This window comes from Gobio gobio (genome assembly GCF_949357685.1).
Source record: "Gobio gobio genome assembly, chromosome: 15".
NCBI classification, from domain to species: domain Eukaryota; kingdom Metazoa; phylum Chordata; class Actinopteri; order Cypriniformes; family Gobionidae; genus Gobio; species Gobio gobio.
Genome location: NC_137108.1, coordinates 43,064,127 through 43,085,848, shown reverse-complemented (window position 1 = coordinate 43,085,848; position 21,722 = coordinate 43,064,127). Strand labels below are relative to the sequence as shown.

Below are 21,722 nucleotides of genomic sequence, written 5' to 3'. Positions count from 1 at the left end.
TGTGTTCATTTTAAATTGTTTCTTTCACAACAGGATATTAACATTTGTTGTTACATTAACTTATTACAGATTAAAATGGCATGGAAAAACTAAACAAATTATGATTGATCACTTTTCATCTCAGTGAAGTGGACATGCCAAAATAAACTGCCAACTGGAGCAGACTTTAATCAAAAGTTTGGCTATACAAGAGAAATAATTCTTGCAAGGAGCGAGCAGTGAGTTTTTATTAATGTGACCCAGAGTAAAGCTCTTAACCCCAAGATCTTGTGTACTGGAAGTTGCTTTGATTAAAAATATCATCAAAATGACTGCTTACTCACTCTGATCTCTCTCTGGTTCAGTCCACTGTGTCTGAAATGAAGGAAGACGGTATCATCTACACTGTGGTGGTGAAGCAAGGGCGTGATTCCCCCACCGTCCCACGGGTGAGTCCCATCTTCCTGAGTAAGGCTCAATGCTGTGTGTTCCAGAAGTTCTGTCCTGACGTCTTCACCCCTCTCTTCCCAGTCCACAGCGTCCCGTTCTCAACACGTCAAAGCAGGGACAGAGGAAAAGCTGGTCCTCCATCTCCTACATTCCTTCTCCATGGGCGACTCCTCCTTCATCTCCATCTTCCTCTCCACCTATCGCACATTCACCTCCACCCAGAGAGTGCTGGACATCCTGATTGACAGGTAAAGCGCCTGTAAAGTTCGAGTAATAGGTATAAAGTCATTGTCTTTCATATCAAATACTGATGATACATTTGCAATTGGTTAAAATTTAATTCCGCAACATGGACAGTAAACAGAAAATGAAGATCAGTTGCGTGATCCTTTCTTGTTTTGTAATGTCTTACAGCATTAGTCATTACTCTACTGCAGGGGAAGAAATGAGCCACAGCGTCTCCAAACAGCATAGTGCAAACATAAACATACAGTATACCCCTGGTTTCACAGACAAGGCTTAAACTAGTCCCAGACTAAAATGCATGTTTGAACTGTATTAACTGAAAGCAACTTGCACTGACATCTTAAAATATGTCAGTGCCATTGTTTTGTCTCGAGATGCACACCAGTTATGTTTTTTCTAAGGCATGTTTATAAAAGCTACTTAAATGTCCTAATTGAACTAAGGCCTAATCCTGGCTTAATCTAAGCCCTGTCTGTGAAACCGGGCCTTACTGTTGTATTTACTTACTGTTAAAACACGACATAACATATATAATTTATCACACACGTGAATAATGACAACTATAATATAATAAATACAATCATAACTACACAGTGTAGCAAACATATTTACATAGACTATAAGTAGACACAGATGTGTAACTTCAGTAATTAAAAACAGCTCTAATTTGAAAGTACTATTAGAATTCGTAAATTCATCTCTGTCAGCCAGTTCAAGTCTGTTTCAATGAATTGAATAAATTAACGGATTCATGTGGAAGATTGATCAATCAAAAATGTTCACTGAATCCCTTTACAGAAATTGTACACTCTAAAAAATGCTGGGTTAAAAACAACCCAAGTTGGGTTGAAAATGGACTAACCCAGCAATTTGGTCGTTTTAACCCAACAGTTGGGTTAAATGTTTGCTTAAAACAACCCAGTCGCTGGGTTAAAACAACCCAATTGCTGGGTTAGTCCATTTTCAACCCAACTTGGGTTGTTTTTAACCCAGCATTTTTTAGAGTGTATGAATATCATGGTTTTTTCTAAAAGTATATGCAAATAATTTGTCTTATTGTTATACTGATAGATAAAAAAATAGATAGAAAACCATAAAATATGATTCTTTGTGTTCAATTAGTGAAAAACAGTGTGGAAGACATGCCTTCTTATTATTTACTTATTGCATTAAACATTTTGAATCTCAACAACAATTAATATTGCGCGCTCACACACACACACACACACACACACACACACACACACACACACACACACACACACGTTTGTTTTTGTGAAATGTGAGGACATTCCATAGGCGTAATGGTTTTCATACCGTACAAACCGTATTTTCTATCCCCTTACACTGCCCCTGCCCCTAAACCTAGCCCTCACAGGAGACTGTGCAGTTCACTTTCTGTGAAAAAAAACTCATTCTGTTTGATTTATAAGCATTTTGAAAAGTGAGGACATGGGGAACGTCCTCATATTTCACCCTCTTTTTGTAATACCTGTGTCATACCCATGTCATTATACACATTTGTGTCCTGATATTTCACAAAAACATGCCCACACACACACACACACACACACACACACACACACACACACACACACACACACACACACACACACACACACACACACACACACACACACACACACACACACACACACACACACACACACACACACCATCATCATCATTATCATCATCAAAATGCTGAAAAATATTGAGACCTTTTTCTATCAACATCACCCACCATTACTAGAAAAGTTGGGATATTTTGTAAAATGCAATAAAATAATGCAATTATCTGTGATTTAACTGGCTTTATTTAACTGGCAAAAGTACAAGGGAAAAATGTCCAATGTTTTCACTGAACAACTTAACTGTATTTTGTAAATATAATTTTTGTTTTTGACACTCTACAAAAACAGTTGGCACAGAGAAGATTACAGAATATCCAAGCTAAACTGTTTTGAAACCGTCCACAATACGCAGGTGAATTGGTAATAGGTGACTAAGGTGAGGGCATCGTGATTGGGTGTAAATGGAGAATCTCAGTCTTTTCAAGCAAAGATGGGTCGTGGCTCATCACTTTTCATCACAGAATTATCAATGGTCTTTTCTTTGCGCTTTCGTTAGCTAAATAAAGGTTCAAGAGAACAGATTCTTTTGCATTTTACAAAATGTCCCAACTTTTTTGGAAATAGGGTTGTATATTGTCACACAATTTGCAATAATATTATATATTATTAATATTATTATACATTTTCAATTATTACTGACTGTACATTAACCCTTAATGTCCATATGAACTATTTTCTAGGTTGGGAAATCCTCCTGGTGAGAGCATAAGTAACAGTCGCCAGATGTTCAACAAGTATGTATTACTGAACACATCAGGCTATAAACAGAAATGAATAATAGCCGGTTATGAGTGCATTGTGATAGTAAAGTTCCAGTATTGATTGGCATTTGCTGTGTTCAGGGCGGTGTGTACGGTGTTCAGCACATGGCTGAGTGACTATCCTGAGGATTTCCGCTCTCTGAGCGATCCCTCCTGCCTGCTGCGGATTGCCCCCCTGCTTCCAATGGACACCTCAGGGGCGGAAATCAAAGGCCGACTGCTGAGGATCGCCGGGGAGCTGAGTGAGAAAACACTGCTGTCTGGCTCGCTCTCAGGTCAGGATATTTGTCTCTTTGACAAAGGCAATCCTTCACTGTTTTTTTGTGTATGTTTATGACTGACAGTGCAGGTTATTGTGTCACTTGCAGCATCACAAGCTTGCCAGTCTCTCTGTAAAAGCCACCTGTCACAAGAATAGGGATTTTGTACCTCATATTTTCATTTTGGTGACAGGAATGTATTACTACATGAAGTTCTGGAGTTTTGAAATGAGGGGAGAAAACGCTCAAGTAAAAGCTGTAAGCTGACATCAATAATATATATATATATATATATATATATATATATATATATATATATATATATATATATATATATATATATATATATATATATATATATATATATATATATATATATATATATATATATATATATATATATATATTCAGTTGACTTAGTCTCACATTCAAATGATTGTGGCATGCACAACTATCATTTTTATATTTAGGGTTCAAATGCGCATGGAAAACCTGGAAATCATGGAATTTTAAAATTGTTTTTGAAAATTCATGGCAATTAATACAATCCTAAAAAGAGACTAGAAATGTCTAGTCAATTTCAATATAATATTCTTCACTGGCTAGAAATTGTTCTTTATTCCTGTCCATAAAGGTCAGCAAATGTCATGGAAATTCATTGGTCTTGCAGTTTTAAACAATATATTTTATAAGCTTATAAAATAGTTTGGGTTGGTAAGATGAATGTGTTCTCTTATGCCAACCAAGGCTGCATTTATTTGATTAATAATACAGTAAAAACTGTAATATTTTGAAATATTTATTACAATTTATTATTACAATTTCTATTCTAATATTTTTTAAATGTAATTTCTGTGTTATCATTACTCCAGTCTTCAGTGTCACATGATCTTTCAAAAATCAAAGTTGATTTTGAAAAAAAGAAAGAAAGAAAGAAAGTTGAAAACAGTTGTGCTGCTTAAAGTCCCTGTAAAGGCAATTCTGAGATTTGTTTCTAAACACATTATAAATGTTAGAAATGTATTGCTGAAACACATTACAAAGACTGTGAACTATTAAGTACTGAATTCAGAAGTTAGACCGTTAAACAGTTTTTCACCGTTGCTGTGTTCAGGATTTTCTGGGCGGGGCTAAAACGGTGGCTCCATGACGCACTGGAGCCACCGAGCCTGGCTCCTCCCCTAACACGATCATAACTAGAGCACATTCGCAAAAGTTCGATCGCGAGTTACTGTTAGTACTGTTAGTTACTATAGTCAACAACTTACATAACAGCTTATAAAACAAAAACGACGAAGAGGTGGATTAATTTTGTGAACAGCAACCTTGATGGAGAGCTGAGGATCATCACCGACACCTACCTCTGCAGTGACTTTACACCGGTTCGTTTTACAAACTTTCACCGGAGACAACTGGGATTCACTGATAATCCGCTGCAGAACCGACTATCCCCCGCCCAAGCCTTCATCCTCCCGTCCCGCCGACATCTGGTGCGTTGTGATCATAGACGCTCGTGATCAGTGAGTGTTGTCTTGTGTGCTACTGCCGCTTTCCCGCGAGTGGGCGTGGTTTCGGCGCCGACAGCGGACACACCCCCAGCGTTTGAGAGCAGAGAATGCTGCTCATTTTTTCAGGTTTTTGATAAGCTATTTTATGTACTTCCCGAATTTTTTTATGATTCAAATTTGGCTGGGTGGTTAATAACACATTTATCTGTGGTGTGAGGAACTCAGAACACATGTTTAGTTTTGACTTTACAGGGACTTTAATATTTTGTGGGAATTTTTTTTCAGCATTCTTTGATGTAAGTAAACAAAAAAAACAGCATCTATTTGAAATAGAAATATTTGTGGCATAAATGTATTTGCCGTCCCTTTTGATCAATTTAATGCATCTTTACTGAATAAAAGCATTAATTTCTTAATTAAAAACTCTTTCTGACCCCAAACTTTATTTTCACTTCACTTTTTTCATTTATAAGCACATTTGCCTCTCAAGCCGGGTGCACACTAGACATGTGACGGTAAACGGTAATACGATATACCGCAATAATGAACATGCTCAATATTGTTATCGTGGGCACTTCAAAATACTGTGAATGAATTTTAAGAATACTTTACCCATCAACCGTTTAAAATGAACAACACGTCAAAGAGGAACGCGCAATGATGTAAATAGACCAAGAGGAACGCGCAATGATGTAAATAGACCAAGAGGAACGCGCAATGATGTAAAAATAGACCAAGAGGAAGGCGCAATGATGTAAAAATAGACCAAGAGGAAGGCGCAATGATGTAAATAGACCAAGAGGAACGCGCAATGATATAAAAATAGACCAAGAGGAACGCGCAATGATGTAAAAATAGACCAAGAGGAAGGCGCAATGATGTAAATAGACCGTGCTTGAGCTGAGCACATGGCGGAACGAAGGCGCTGAAGTGCACATTCACTCTTTGACAGCAGAGGGCGCTGACGGAACAGCAGAAACACAGCCGTTTCCCCGCTCATCACATAACCTAATACTTAATACTTAAAGACTTAAGGCTATTCATTTTCAAACTTGAGCATTTTATATTTTAATCTGGACTAAATTACATGCCCTAGATATTGTTTGAATATGTTCTGACTGTTGTTCAATCACACACTTTACAAGGCTCCAGTATTTAACATTAGTTCATTCATTAACAAACTGACAATGAAAAATACTTCTAAAGCTTGTAATAATCTTAGGTAAATGTACATTTCAGCATACCTATTGTTCTTTATAATTATTTTGCACTTTAATCTGTTTTAAATATTTGTTTACTTTATACATGTTTGTGTATTGCTTTATTATAGTTAAATGTTGGTTACTTTGTTACAAGAAAGTTATTAAACCTGTTTATAGTATGACAACACTTTTTTTGCAACTTATTTCAATATCGTGATAATACCGTATACCGTGATAAAAGCTTCAGCAATTAATCACAACATGAAAATTTGATACCGGCACATGCCTAGTGCACACTGTGCGATTTATAATAGTCCTTCACGATCGTAACTTGTCAGACTATACGAACATGATCCCCGCTGTAAGCCATGTCACACTGTAAGATCTAAGTTGTCATTAATGTCAGAGTGTACGATAGTTAAGGCGCGTAAAAAATGGACGCACACCAAAAAAACCCGTCCTGAGTTTTATATCATCAATCAGTAGCTATGTTTCTATTCACCTATTTTAATGCGCATTTTGGGATATCGCATCAAAAAAAGCTGAATGGAAACGCATAAATGCGCATAAATTCTAAAAATGCGCATAACAAACTTGTGCGCTCTTTTGAATCGGATACATTTTCTATACGAAAACATGCGCATAAACTATGATGGAAATGCATAATGAATAAATTCCTTGATGCGCATTAAAATGTAACAGCATAACTGTACTAACCTTAACCTTACATGACTGCGTTCGCAAACAGCAGCATCTGCCTCTGAAAGCATAACAACAAGTTTATTGAGATGCACGAGTTTCTCTGAGACGTAAATAATTTATTATATACGAAAATGATTATATATGGTGGCTTCTCCTAGGTTTCTTAGTGATTTTTTAGCGGTAGTTTATCAGGAAGTGATGATTATGTTCTCTTCGACTCACTGGATGGAAACGGTGCTTTATTCGCAAATGTTTTATGCAATATTACATTTTTGCACATAATTTACATTCGCAACTTTGGATGGAAAGCGTTCCATGACAGTGAGCTGCATTATACGCAGGATTTAAATGGTGGCAACAAAGAAATCTCTAGTGCTCATTTTGGTCAAGATAATTTGATCTCACACGGACAAATCATCGCCAAAATCGCACTGTGTGCACCAGGCTTTAGCAAGCATTACATTTGAACTCTGACTGCAGGTTAGACAGACACAGTAGTATTGTCCAATTTTTCATGTTCATTTCATACTGTATTGATCTTACAGATCCTACCAAAGGCATGACCTCTCCTCCTGATCCCTCTGAGTTTGATGCCACCAGCATCCTGGGGTTTCCATCCAGTGTGATCGCCGAACAGCTGACCAGGATTGAGACAGTGAGTCTGATCATACCACTCACAAACGTTGCATTTACATCTGTGGAAAAGACCAGTGATTAGTTTGAAACTAGAAGAAGTCATTTAAAGTGCCACAGCTTACCCCACTTTTTAAGGGCTTTAAAACATCTTAGACCTGTCTGTAATATCCTTAAATGAAATCCTTTTGTTTTTCCTTAAGGATCTATTTCTGAAGCTGGTGCCCTATCACTGTCTGGGTTCTTTATGGTCTCAGAGAGATAAGAAGGGACAGGAAGGAGCGTGCTGGTCGGTCAGAGCCACTATCAAGCAGTTTAATCGCTTAACTAACGCCGTCACAGCCTCGTCCTTGTGGAACACGGGTCTGAAGAGTCAACAGAGGGCAAGGCTGCTGGAGAAATGGATCAGTGTTGCAGAAGTCAGAGCAGTTTAACTGTAAACTCAGACACAGATGATGTCATCAGTCAAGATAAATGACTCACATGAGTGTGTTGTTTGTTTCTAAAACAGGCCTGCAGAACCAGGAAAAACTTCTCCTCACTGTACGCCATTCTATCAGCACTGCAGAGTAACCCAATCCACAGACTGAGAAAGACCTGGCAGGAGACAGACAGGTATGCGTTTACTTGTTGATGCATTAAAGGGATATCATTTAACATTTATGTCAAACATATCTAAAAATGATTTTTGCTATATGGGCAGAAAATCTATGGTGCAAGTTGTTATGCACACAAATAGAAAAACTGGTCAAAATATTTCTAATACGGATATATTTAACATAATATATAAAAATATAATGTAATAATAAAAATAAAAATAATATAATGATATAAATTGAAATTAATTATAAATGTTATATATTTAATATAATGTTAAATGTATATATATATCAAAAATTATGTATGTGTATGTGTGTGTTTTAGATAAGGTTTAGTAAAAAAATATGTATGTATTAAAAAAATACTTAATACATAAGGCTTTTTATTTATTTATGTATTTGATTTTATATGTTTATTTATTTTTGCATTTGAGGATTTAAGCAAAATAGATTTTCAAATAGATTTATTTGAAAATATATGTGTATTTTATTGTAATAGAATTTGGTAAAAAAAAAAAAAAAACTTAATAAACACGTTTTGCTTGTTTTTACAAATTATTTTAGTTGTATTTAATCTGGAATATTCCTTTAATCAATAAAGTCATGTTTACAGTTATAATTCCAATTTGCATTGAAACGTAAGACATGATTGTCTACCCATATGGCAAAAATATTTTTAGATATATTTAAAATATTTTAAAATGTACAAAAATGGTCACAAAATTCTACACTTTATATATTAAAAAATACATTTTGCATTTACCCAAAAATTGTAGCTTGTAAATGTATTCTCTTGCCCCTTTTTTTACATTTTAAACTAGATTTTGGCATTTTAAGCAAAATTCATTTTCAAATTGAAAATCTATGTGTATTTAAAATATAATTTGGTAAAAAAATAAAAAATAAATGCTGCACAGGATTGTAAGTGTGTTACGATTTGCTTGTTTTTACAAAGTATTTTCTCTGGTAACATTTTACTTGATTTAATATTCCTTTAATCAGTAAAGTCATGTTTACAGTTATGATTCTCATTTGCATTGAAACAAGACATGAGAATGTTGCCTACATTTTAACAGCACAGAATAACCTTAAGTCTGTTCCTCTATGCTGACAGGGAAGCTGTGAAGAGATACGAGGAACTTTCTGACATCTTCTCAGAGAAAGACAACTACTCCCAGAGCCGCGAGCTACTCAAAGAGGTCAATCACACTACAACACAACACAAAGCATTCGAACGCCGATCTCACTAATGTTGTTAGAGAGCATGGCGATGCACTGATGGGAAAATATCAGGCCAATCAATGTTCTGTGCTTCATCGCCGTAGAGAACTGCATCAATTTAGCATGGCCTGAAGAGAGGAACTGATGACTGAATAGAACAAATAATCTCAAAATTTGTGTAATTCAACAACATTAAGTGAAAGTGACATGTGAAGTATGTAATTGCCAGGGATGTTAATTTGTCCTCTGCATTTAACCCATCCGAGTTAGTGCACACACATTAGGAGCAGTGAGTAGTTAACACACGCAAACCGTGGACACACACCCGGAGCAGTGGGCAGCCATTTTTGCTGTGGTGCCCAGGGAGCGATTGGGAGTTAGGTGCCTTGCTCAAGCCCACCTCAGTCATTTCCTGCCGGCAGGGGCGCAGCTAAGGGGGGGAAAGTTAGGACGATTCTAAGGGCCCACACACTTTTGGGGCCCCCAGAGATCGGTTTTATTAGTAGTAACAGTACTAGTAGTAATGTATTATAAATGTATAATCTACCAAAGAGTTACAAATATAAAAAAATGATGGCGCATTTCCGGCAAAATCCAGCAAAACGCTCCACTCATGAACCGCTCACGCTCACCGATAAAACTACATTCACTCATATCCCACTCCGACATGAAAATTCTCTGTGCTATAATTGTTGCAGCCATTAAGGTATTTATTTTTATATTTATGTTTAAATATTATAATGTTGTTTTTTATGTCTATGTTGTCAATCTGTCAATCTATGTTGATTATGAAAAGTGAACAGCATGAGATAGGATACATCATAAGATGAATGGAGCTGATCAGACATGATTGTGACCACTTCATTTAGTTTTGTTTTGTATAAATTGTATCTTAATTTTAATCAATGTTTCATCAGCCAATTGGGGCATTCTGGGTTGAGCGAGCGGAGCTTGATTGGTCAGTATTATTAAATTGCAGACAAAGATTTTGGATAGCTAGGTTGGTGTGGTAGAGGGCCCAACATCAAATTCTTTCATAGGGCGCAAAATTGTTAGCGGCGCCCCTGCCTGCCGGTACTGAGAATCAAACACGCAACTGCTCCATTAAACTGCCTGATATAAATGCATCATACAGGGACATTTTGCAAACATAGGAACCAAACTGAGTCATTTTAATTCAATTATGTATGCCTCCATAACACATTCACAACACTTACAAGTTTCACTTTATTATTCTACAGGAGGGGACTTCCAAATTTGCAAACCATGACACTAAAATCAACAACAGGAGATTTACAGGGGTAAGCATCCTTAAATACAGTATACATATACATACATACACACACACACACTCACGTTTGGAATCAGTAACTTTTTTGAAAGAAATTAATACTTTTATACAGCAAGGATGCATTCAATTGATCAAAAGTGACTTTATAAATGTTACAAAATATTTCTATTTCTATCCCATACCCACAGAACAACTTTTCACTTCACATAAAATAAAATAAGAATATAGATAAAGATAATGATCATAAATATAATAGCAAAAATAATGCATTATATATATATATATATATATATATATATATATATATATATATATATATATATATATATATATATATATATATATATATATATATATATATATATATATATATATATATATATATATATATATATATATATATATATATATATATATATATATATATATATATATATATATATATATATATATATATATATATATATATATATATATATATATATATATATATATATATATATAAAACTAGAGTGATTTCTGCAGGATCATGTGACACTGAAGACTGGAGTAATGATGCTGAAAATTCAGCTTTAAAAATTCAGGAATAAATTACATTTTAAAATATATTAATATATTAAAAAGTTATTTTAAATTGTAATAATATTTGATATTACTGTTTTTTTTTTACTGTATTTTTGATCAAATACATGCAGCCTTGTTGAGCATAAGAGATGAGACTTCTAAAAAACGTTAAAAAAAAAACTTTGGTAGTGTGTATATAATGCAAAGTACGCATATATTTAAAATTGTCACAGTGTGATGTACTGGTTATAATCTTTGATGTATACCGAAAATTCGATCCTGAATGCTGTATTTTTGTAGTCGTGCGCTCAGGGCACTGTGCCATACCTGGGCATCTTCCTCAGAGATCTCACCATGCTGGACACTGCAGTCAAAGACAGATTGGAGGTGATGTATAGTTCTCAGCCCGCTATGATCAATTAACAGAACTAACCCCCCCCCCCCCCCCACTGATAAAAAACAGTATCAGCAGCACATACAGCTGTGAGGTATAAAAATAGTAGTGGTTTCGCAATGTTTGTCAAAACTCATCTGACATTTAGATGTGTGAAATCTAAAAGACAGCGTTGCATTGGCCAAAGCAGGTCGTAATGTGAACCAAACTTTACTGTCTCTTACAGAATGGCTTCATTAACTTTGATAAAAGACGACGGGTGAGTTTATGAACATTATACATATGATTTTCATTCATTTGTGGCTTAAAAAGGTTAAAAAACTATTAACAATCACATTCTCTTGATTTTAGGAATTTGAAGTCATTGCTCAAATTCGCCTCCTTCAGTCCTCGTGTAAAAACAGCATTTTCAGGACGGATGAGACGTTTGTTCAGTGGTATCACAGTGTACCCTCTCTACGTGAAGAGGAAAGGTCAGCGATACTTCTGGAACTCGATGCTGAACATCTCAGATACACACTGATTGGCTATATGATAAGTTGCCCATCTGTTTTTTTTTTTTAATAGCTACAAGCTGTCCAATCACATTGAAGCACCGGGTGAGCCGAGTCCTGGCCGCGGCCTGAACCCTACAGTGATCATCACACAGTGTCCAGAGTAAGAACATCATGTTCAGTTAACAAATGTCCTACATTAACAACCACACAGCATGTTACTGCAAAGTCCAAAATTAGTGTTTTCAAATCAAAATTAAATGAAAAGTGTGCTGTAGTTACAAGAATATACACTGATCAGGCATAACATTATAAATACTGACAGGTGAAGTGAATAACACTGATTATCTCTTCATCACGGCACCTGTTAGTGGGTGGGATATATTAGGCAGCAAGTGAACGTTTTGTCCTCAAAGTTGATGTGTTAGAAGCACGAAAAATGGGCAAGCGTAAGGATTTGAGCGAGTTTGACAAGGACCAAATTGTGATGGCTAGATGACTGGGTCAGAGCATCTCCAAAACTGCAGCTCTTGTGGGGTGTTCCCGGCCTGCAGTGATCAGTGGCTAGCAAAAGTGGTCCAAGGAAGGAACAGTGGTGAACCGGCCAAGGCTCATTGATGCACGTGGGGAGTGAAGACTGTTACAGACGAGTTACTGTAGCTCAAATTGCTCAAGAAGTTAATGCTGGATCTGATATAAAGGTGTCAGAATACACAGTGCATCGCAGTTTGTTGCGTATGGGGCTGCATAGCCACAGACCAGTCAGGGTGCCCATGCTGACCCCTGTCCACCACTGAGAGCGGCAACAGTGGACACTTGAGCATCAGAACTGGACCCAGAGCAATGGAAGAAGGTGGCCTGGTCTGATGAATCGCGTTTTCTTTGACATCACGTGGATGGCCGGGTGCGTGTGCGTTGCTTACCTGGGGAACACATGGCACCAGGATGCACTATGGGAAGAAGGCAAGCCGCCGGAGGCAGTGTGATGCTTTGGGCAATATTCTGCTGGGAAACCTTGGGTCCTGCCATACATGTGGATGTTACTTTGACACGTACCTAAGCATTGCTGCAGACCATGTACACCCTTACATGGAAAGGGTATTACCTGGTTCCTGTGGCTCTTTCAGCAGATAATGTGCCCTGCCACAAAGCAAAAATTGTTCAGGAATGGTTTGAGGGGCACAACAAAGATACACGTATATTGAGATATAAATGTCCATGTTAGCATCTGTTAGCGTCTAACAAGTGACAAATGCATTTGCACCAAAATACAGAAAAGTTAGTTTGGACATACAGACATTGCCAAAAGAAATGCAATTTGCTATACACTGTTATGTTTACGGTAGTTGTATATTATTATTTGCATTCAGAATTGTTTGGGTTTTTTCCTCTGCTGAACATAATATATGCAACAAATTTGTTTAGGTAATTTTTAGAAAACACAACTAATATATATATATATATATATATATATATATATATATATATATATATATATATATATATATATATATATATATATATATATATATATATATATATATATATATATATATATATATATATATATATATATATATATATATATATAGGATCATATGCATTTCTCTTATTTTGCTAAATAAATCCTGGGATTTTTTTCTTTCTAACTATTCCAATGACGATCTCCCTGTAGGCTATTCTGAGGATCAAACTCAGTCCCTGACATGCACACACAGATGTTTCTTTCATGAGCTCTTAAGCACCGTGATGCTGCTTGAGTCGAATGAAATGGAGTTTTAAAGCAGGACAAAGACACACTTATCATCTGCAGTTAGCGTGTGACTTCAAAGCTACTGCTGATTTTGAGTTTTGCATTTATACTCCAGGTTACAGTCTATTCAGGAAGACTCAATGTCATAAGCAGCACATGGCAAAGAGCCTCTCGACAGAATACAGTTTGTGACAAGATCGTTCTGTTCTCCCGTTACAGTGCTCTCTCAGCCGTGGCAAATACAACAATGGATGCTGATGGCATATTTGACTTCCCGTCTCCTGTCAATCACCTGCTTTCTAAGCTTTGCAAGGTAAGGGCGAATAAAGAGCTTTATTTTGATTACTTCACAGTAATGGCTCTTTAAAAGCCCGGCTTCCATCAGCAACTTTGAGATATTTATTATTTGAGAGCCCACAGAGGCTCTTTATAGTATTTTAAAATTGCTTTTTCGAATTGATCCTGGACAAACTTTTATTCTGTGCACTTTACATGATTGTTGTCACACTAGCAGACAAAAGGTTAGACGCGTTCGACTGAATTTATGTTTCTCGTGATCCAAAAAGCTGTTAATCTAAATGCTTAGATGATTTTTGTTTCCTTAATTTTTCCCCCCTGAAAATTTTATTTTATAATTGATGAGACTACAAGCTTTCATTAGTGTTATTTCATGAATTGTATCATATTATTCAAAAATGAGGAAGATATTATTGATAAACAATCTGGCTTTTTGACTGGTAGTCTAGAACAATTTTTTTTAACCAAAATTCTAGCTTTTAACATCACAAATAGTTCACCTAAAATTTTTAATTCTGTCCATCATGAGCGCAGCTCCAGACATGTTAGTCTTTCTTTCTTCTATGGAACATAAAAATAGATGTTTAGCAGAATGTCTGCGCTTTATAAATGTGTGTGAGCACACAATATTTATTAACGAAACAGATGAAATTACCCATAGACATAAAACTCTTTACTGCTAAACAAAATAAAAAAAGTCAAATTGAACAGATAGCGAAACTTAATTTAGCAAAATATTGATATATTTGGAATGACATGAGGGTGAGCAAATGATATAATTTTAATTTTTTGGTGAACTATTCCTAAGAATGTTGTCATAATTTGCATTAACTCCATTTCAGCATGTGAAATCCCCATCCGTTTCCTGTCTGGATGTTGATTCGTCACCACCGCCCAATGATGCCACGCCCTCTGCCCTGACCACACCCACTACAGCTGTCAAATCGCATCGGCGGTCTGTCTCCTGTGGCAACAACCCCACCAATAATAAAAAAGAGGCGGGGCCAGAGATCAGAATCGTCAGGATACGGATGGATTTACACGACGGCAACTTATACAGAAGCATTCTGGTAGTCTAACAAACAAAAGTCAAATGAACGTGAAAATCAATGAAAGTAAAAAAAGCTATTTCCCCACACTTTTGGGCTTTGAGACTGCTGTATTTCACAGCAGCAGTCCAGTGTTACATCAGACTATCTTTGGCATTTCATGTCAGCTCCTGTTTAATATGAATTCTGTTGCTCTTTGTTCTAATGTATACTTTCTTTTCTGTGCTGCCTCAGGTCACTAGTAATGATAAAACACCCACTGTAATCAGTTCTGCATTAGAGAAGCACAACCAGAATGCTCAAGAAGCCTCCAAATACGAGCTGATCCAACTGCTGCCGGAGGGGAAAGGTGATGTCACATTTCTCATGTCATACGGTGCTGTTTATTTTTTTCCGAATCACATCCTATAATGAGAAAACATTATTCTGGGCATAATGATTTGACATAATCCTAATATCACTATGATAAAACAAAAAAACAGGCAGCTGTCAATCAAATCAAATATTTAAATTAAAGCTGCTGTCCGGAACTTTTTTTGTGTTCTAGATTTACAAACATTTTATAATGAGAATGTACAACATGAATCCATCTTCCAAACCGTGTCTTTGTCTTACCCTGAATCATTATGGTACACTTATAATAAGTGTTTATATTGGGACTATTTCAGACCGGACTGGTAGGAACTGCTGTGGAGGAGCACAGTCCCTGCGTGACTCGCCATAGACATAAACAGAGAGAAGTAGCTCCGGCTGTAATGTTCTTCCGCAAGACGCATGCAGTTCTGTTTATTAACCGCTAGAGCGCAAAAAGTTGGGATGGAAGGATGGAAATTAGCACCCGCCACCAGCCAAATGCGGGTGATTTTGTGTTGTTGCGGGTAAACTCACTTCACCTACCGGCCACCGTGGCGGGTAAATAAAAATAGCATAGCCTACTGTTAGAGGAGGCACACCTTCAAAAAAAATGTGGCGTTACAAATCAAATTCCCAATAAGTAGTAGAGAAGTTAATTTGCGCGTGGTTGCGTTTTAGCGGCTTTGTTGCCATAGCGGCGGAGTCTCGAGAACATGAGCTGTAAACTTGCGCGGTTTTTTAAAAACATAGAGCTCGCGTCGCGTCCTGAATAGAAAAAAGGTATCAATGGGTCTGTCCAGTAACTCGTGATGAACCTCAGGCGAACTGCACACTTTGCAGTGAAGCATTTCAGTAGCTCAGACTGTCTGACTTAAAGCAGCAGCGCTGACAGACCGGTCTATGTGACAGACACATCCGTGCTTCTAAAGGTATAGGCCTAATGTTTTTTTAAATGGATAATATATTTATATAATATTAATTCCATACATTATCAGAGCTTGGCAGACAGAATTATTATATATATTTTAGACTTGTTAAAATTAATAGATTATAGCCTAATTAATGTTATTATTAATGTATAATTTTAATCATACATAATAAATAATCCTGCCATATAAAGTTTGACATTTATTAAAATAATATTTAGATAAAAGTGGGACAAATAATTGCATAATAATATAGTCATAATTTAAGTAAATTAATAAAAAAATAGAATTGTCAGAATTGTCAAAAAAGTGATTAGTGGTTCAGAATGACTGCTTAAAGGGACAGTTCACTCAAAAATGAAAATTATGTCATTATTTTACTCACCCTCAAGTTGTTCCAAACATGTATACATTTCGTTGTTATGTTGAACACACAGGAAGATTACTATGGAAGTCAATGGTGCCCCCAAAGCAGCCTGGGTTCAAACTTTCTGCAAAATATCTTCTTTTGTGTTCAGCAGAACATAGAAACTCATACAGGTTTGAAACCTCATGAGGGAGAGTAAATGATGACAGAATGTTTTAGTTTTGGGTGAACTATCCCTTTAAAGTGCACCAAATAGGCTACTAAAGAGTTCTTTTTGAATAAATTAAATTATGAAATGTAAAATAATATAACATTTTATATTGTCGTGAATGGGTGTCCCTTATTTTGCCACACTGAAGGTGGCAACCCTAGTGTGTCGTCAACACGCTTCAGAAGATGCCAAAACTAATAGTTTCATTGTTGGGACTAAAAACCTAAAACTGGAAGCCATAAAAGACCACGAATCATCCAAATGCCACATCCATTAATCTGCCCTACTCATTTAATGAAATGTATATCAGTTCATGGTTTGTGTGTGTATAAGAGAGGAAGAGAAAATGTCAGTATTTAATTGAGACTTGAGATTAAATAAACTGCTTAAGTATTGTAGAGCTTGTAGTATTAATTACTAATCGGTTAAAAACAAGAAAGTGGCTGGTAAAAACATTGAGTGGCTGGTAGATTTTGAAATCCACCAGCCACAGTGGCCGGTGGACAAAAAAGTTAATTTCCATCCCTGGGCTACACTACAGTTCAAAAGTTTGGGGTCAGTAAATATATATATTTTTTTAAGAAATTAATACTTTTATTCAACAAGGACACATTAAATTGATCAAAAGAAACAGTAAAGACATTTATGGTCAAAAAACGATTAGATCTCATATAAATAAAAAAATAAAAACATGTTTTCCAAAAGAATATTAAGTAACAATAACAATAATTGTTTCTCGAGGAGCAAATCAACACATTAGAATGATTTCTGAAAGGATCATGTGACACTGAAGACTGGAGTAATGATGCGCATATATATAATATTTTATTTATTTAATTGTATTTAAATGTAATATTTAATCCAAATTATTTAAAGAAATGCAAAAATATATTTAAAAAACAAAATTTTAACTAAATTATTTAAACTGATTAAGCAAAATACGTCATTTACTTTTTATGGTTGTCTAAGTATTTCTTTGTCTTTCATTTCTTCCTCCACAGAGCTAATAATACCTCCCACAGGAAACGTCTTCTATGCCATGTCTTCAGCTAGCGTGGACTTCCTGTTAAGGAGAAGAGGAGGAAATACACCAATGGGGTCTCCGTCTCTTGGCAACGAAACCAGCGCAACCTTCCCACGAATCAAAGCCAAGGGCAGGAGACTAGTCCGGACGCTATTTTAACAGAAAAACAGGATATTCATGTCCAAGTACTTTCAAAAGAAAAGACTAAATATTTCATTCAGCGCTCTGTGACGTAACTGTGTAGAATTGGCTCAAAAAGCATTTTCTTCAGTCCTAATATTAGTAATTTGAGTGAAAGCTTGGTTGAAATGGCTCTAAAATATTAGTTACTGCTAAACATTGCACTATTTTTGCATTTCAGAAATCCATAATGAATTTCAAGACAGAATCATGTACCTTTTGCTAATGCCAGCATTTTCAGTACTCCCCCCGTCTACCTCTAAAGCCCATTGGTTACAGTATAATAGTCAAGAAACTCCATTATTAATGAGCGTCAAACTGGGAGAGCAGCTAAAAGATCCCAACATAATAAGAAACACTTACAGACGGTACTTACACCTGTCTAAACATTTCAAACACTGAGCTGTTCTGTGTGGGCAAAAAGCTACTGAAAAACACCCACCTACCTGAAGACGAGTCGCAAAAACACTGCCACTCTCGAATGGCCTCACCAAGTATGCAAACTGATCGTTGCTTACTGTGTACTTTCTCTTTAAATATTTAAATAGAATGATTTATGGTAATATCAAGGCTCTGTTCCAAAACCTAGTAAAACGTTCGTGTAAAACTATCTAAGGCAGCATACTAACTGAAATGGATCCTCATAATGACCATTTGCAACCGTTTACACTGGCAGCAACCCTTTACTCTGAGCATGGGAGACTTTACAGTTGATTTCAATGAAGTTTGTGTTAGCTTGTTCCTAAGCTAACAGCACAATCTAGTGAGAATAACAATACACTACTGTTCAAATGTGTGGGGTCAGTAAGATTTTTTCAAGGAAAGCAAGGACGCATTAAACTGATAAAAAAAAGGTGTCAGTAAAGACTTTTACGTTGTAACAAAATATTTCCATTTCAAATCAATGCTGTTCATTTGAACTTGCTATTCATTAAATAATCCTGAAAAAAACTTATCACAGTTTCCTCAAAAATATTAAGCAGCTGTTTTCAACATTGATAATAATAAGAAATGTTTCTTGAGCAGCAAATCAGCATATTCGAATGATTTCTGAAGGATCATGTGACAGTGAAGACGGCGTCGTCACATCAATAAATTACACTTTAAAATATAGTACAATAGAAATTTTAAATTGTAATAATATCTATTATTTAGTCAAATAAATGCAGCCTTGGTGAGGATAAGAGACTTCTTTTAAAAACTCGTACTGACCCCAAAAATTGTAACATTAGTGTTTATACAGTAGCACAAAAAATATTGGATAATACTTTTTTTATTCAATATTTCTCAGTATTGAACAAAATGTATCTGTAATAGTTTCCACATTCTCAGATTGCCCTCTCCACAAAGAATACATGCATCCCAGACAGCAACATAGTGTCGGCCCACATCTGGTACACGTTGAATCCACATGTACTAGATGTGGCCCGGATCTAGGCCGATCCTGGGATAGAATTGGACAAAAAGTGTCTTTGGGGCCGTTTACACAACATTGTTTTCAACTAAAAACGTAAAACTTTTTATGCGTTTTGGCTGTTCATTTACACGACAATGCCATTTTGGGGTGTGAAAACAGACAACAAACTTTTGAAAAGTGCAAGTTTATGAAAATTATACCATTTTCGTCTCCGTGTAAACTACAAAAACGCAAATTTGTGAAAACTGTGACGTCATGCGCATGTGTGTTATATATTCAGTTTATAGGCTTGTAGGGCCCCATTTTAATGATCTAAGTGCATGGTCTAAAACGCACGGCGCAAGTGCACTTAGGGCGTGGACGAATTCACTTTTTCTAGTTTAACGACAGGAAAAACGGTCGTCTAAAAGGGCTGTCCCTATTCTCTTAATGAGTAATGGGTGTGTTTTGGGCGTAACGTGCAATAAACCAATCAGAGTGTCATCTCCCATTCCCTTTAAAAGCCAGTTGAAGGAATATAGACCCCCTCAACCTGACGAGTCAGTTTAAATACATGTGTATTGCCACCATTTTCATATTTATGTACACAATAATAATAATCTTTTACATTTTTAATCAACAATTTAATTTTCATATTTAAAAATGTTTGTGTGCTGTTGCACATCCCTGTATGTGTAATTAGCAACATGTACGCGCGTTGTGGACCCGCCTATAGGGGCATCTTACTAACGCGCTCTTTAAATAATAATAATAATATTCGCAAATTTCAGTTGCCTCGAAATAGCAATGCGTCAACAATACACCTGAACACACCGCTTTTTCAGACCAGCACGCCCATGGGCGCGCAAATGAATTTGCTATTTAAACAACGTGGCGCAGGACGTGAAAATGATAACTGTGTCGGGCTGAAACTAGCAAAAAATTGTTTAGCATTGCCTGGCGTCACATTGTGTTCCTTTTCAAAGGGATACCGGCAACTACTGGCCTGGTATGAATAATACAGCGTTTTTAGTAATTTAGGCGGATCCATTTGAATGGGAATCATTTGAACAACGTTGTCGTATGCATGCCAAAAAATGCAAAGGAATTTTTTTTTCTCATTTTTAGTACATCGTTGTCGCGTACCCTTAGAAGGCGGCATAATCACGCGGCCTACATTTTGAAACTGGCTTTGCGTGGGGAGCACCTATAATGCCTTGAAGTGCTGCCTATGTAGGCAGCTCACTAGGTTTTGGGACAGAGCCAATAGTGTGTTGAACTGCAGGTCTCCAGTTCTGGCTGTTCTACGAAACCAAATCAACTCCTTTAAAAAAAAAAAATGCAACAAAGCTGTGCCTGTGACATTATTTTTGTACCGATAAATGCATAACGCTACAATCATCAAGAATAGAAAAAAACAACTCTGCTGTTTGTGCCCTGATGAACCTTGCGCTCTCCGACTCGTATGCTGTTGACGTCTCTGTGGGAACGGAGGCATGCGAGAGCTCGCAGTAAGGAAGAGGGGTCTCCATTTATTTTCAGCCTTTGGTTATGTTCGGAATAGCATACTACCATACTGCACTTACTATTGCTGTATATAGTAAATGTCTGTATACCTACTACATTTGCCAGAATATGCCGTATATGAGTTTTTATTTACAGCATACTCCTGTTTGAGAGCTTATCCTGGAAAAATGGCAACTGTTTCAATTAGTCTTTAAACAAAATAGTAGGAAGTATACAGCGAGTAAGTCGTAAGCTAGTATTCATTTCCAATCGTAGCCTTTGTTTTTGGTCAATTGTTTGTTAAGTGCCTTATTATCAGGTGCTCTTGTGTGAATGTTGTTCCGGTGTGTTGCGCAGTGAAAAGCATGTTGCGGCTTCAGTCCTGTACCGTCAGATCTGTATTCTGACACGTTTATGCACTACATACCTCCTATTCTTGTAATAAACTTTAATTTTGATACAACTGACCGCTTTCCGACCTGATTCATACATTCAAAGTGTCATTACATTTACATGTGAAACTCATTATAAACTGGATGTTGCATGTCGTTTCAGCAACACATTCATGATTACTGGATAAAGTCTGTTAAATTATATTATAATATTTTTAATAATAAATATAGCCGCAAGCAGCAATTAACAAGGTTCAATCGCATAATGCATAAAAAGGTATTACTTTATTTAGGAAGCCAATAACCATCTAGATCAGAGATGGAAATGT

At 36.3% G+C, this 21,722-nt stretch overlaps 1 protein-coding gene across 4 annotated transcripts in view; it reads left to right on the top strand.

Annotated features, from left to right (window-relative positions):
- Nucleotides 1-21,466, top strand: part of rgl2 (ral guanine nucleotide dissociation stimulator-like 2) — a 43,713-nt gene extending 22,247 nt beyond the window's left edge. For all 4 annotated transcript variants that reach the window (XM_079837861.1, XM_079837863.1, XM_079837862.1 and 1 more), the window contains 17 exons: nucleotides 345-428; nucleotides 511-677; nucleotides 2,990-3,043; nucleotides 3,152-3,345; nucleotides 7,288-7,397; nucleotides 7,579-7,794; nucleotides 7,887-7,990; nucleotides 9,089-9,173; nucleotides 10,437-10,496; nucleotides 11,351-11,437; nucleotides 11,671-11,703; nucleotides 11,796-11,917; nucleotides 12,012-12,101; nucleotides 13,911-14,004; nucleotides 14,831-15,058; nucleotides 15,272-15,386; nucleotides 17,897-21,466. In XM_079837861.1, coding sequence (XP_079693987.1) covers nucleotides 345-428; nucleotides 511-677; nucleotides 2,990-3,043; nucleotides 3,152-3,345; nucleotides 7,288-7,397; nucleotides 7,579-7,794; nucleotides 7,887-7,990; nucleotides 9,089-9,173; nucleotides 10,437-10,496; nucleotides 11,351-11,437; nucleotides 11,671-11,703; nucleotides 11,796-11,917; nucleotides 12,012-12,101; nucleotides 13,911-14,004; nucleotides 14,831-15,058; nucleotides 15,272-15,386; nucleotides 17,897-18,078 — 2,025 coding nt within the window. In that variant the 3' untranslated portion in view covers nucleotides 18,079-21,466. The remainder of the gene's footprint in view (nucleotides 1-344; nucleotides 429-510; nucleotides 678-2,989; nucleotides 3,044-3,151; nucleotides 3,346-7,287; nucleotides 7,398-7,578; nucleotides 7,795-7,886; nucleotides 7,991-9,088; nucleotides 9,174-10,436; nucleotides 10,497-11,350; nucleotides 11,438-11,670; nucleotides 11,704-11,795; nucleotides 11,918-12,011; nucleotides 12,102-13,910; nucleotides 14,005-14,830; nucleotides 15,059-15,271; nucleotides 15,387-17,896) is intronic.
- Nucleotides 21,467-21,722: the final 256 nt, after the last annotated feature.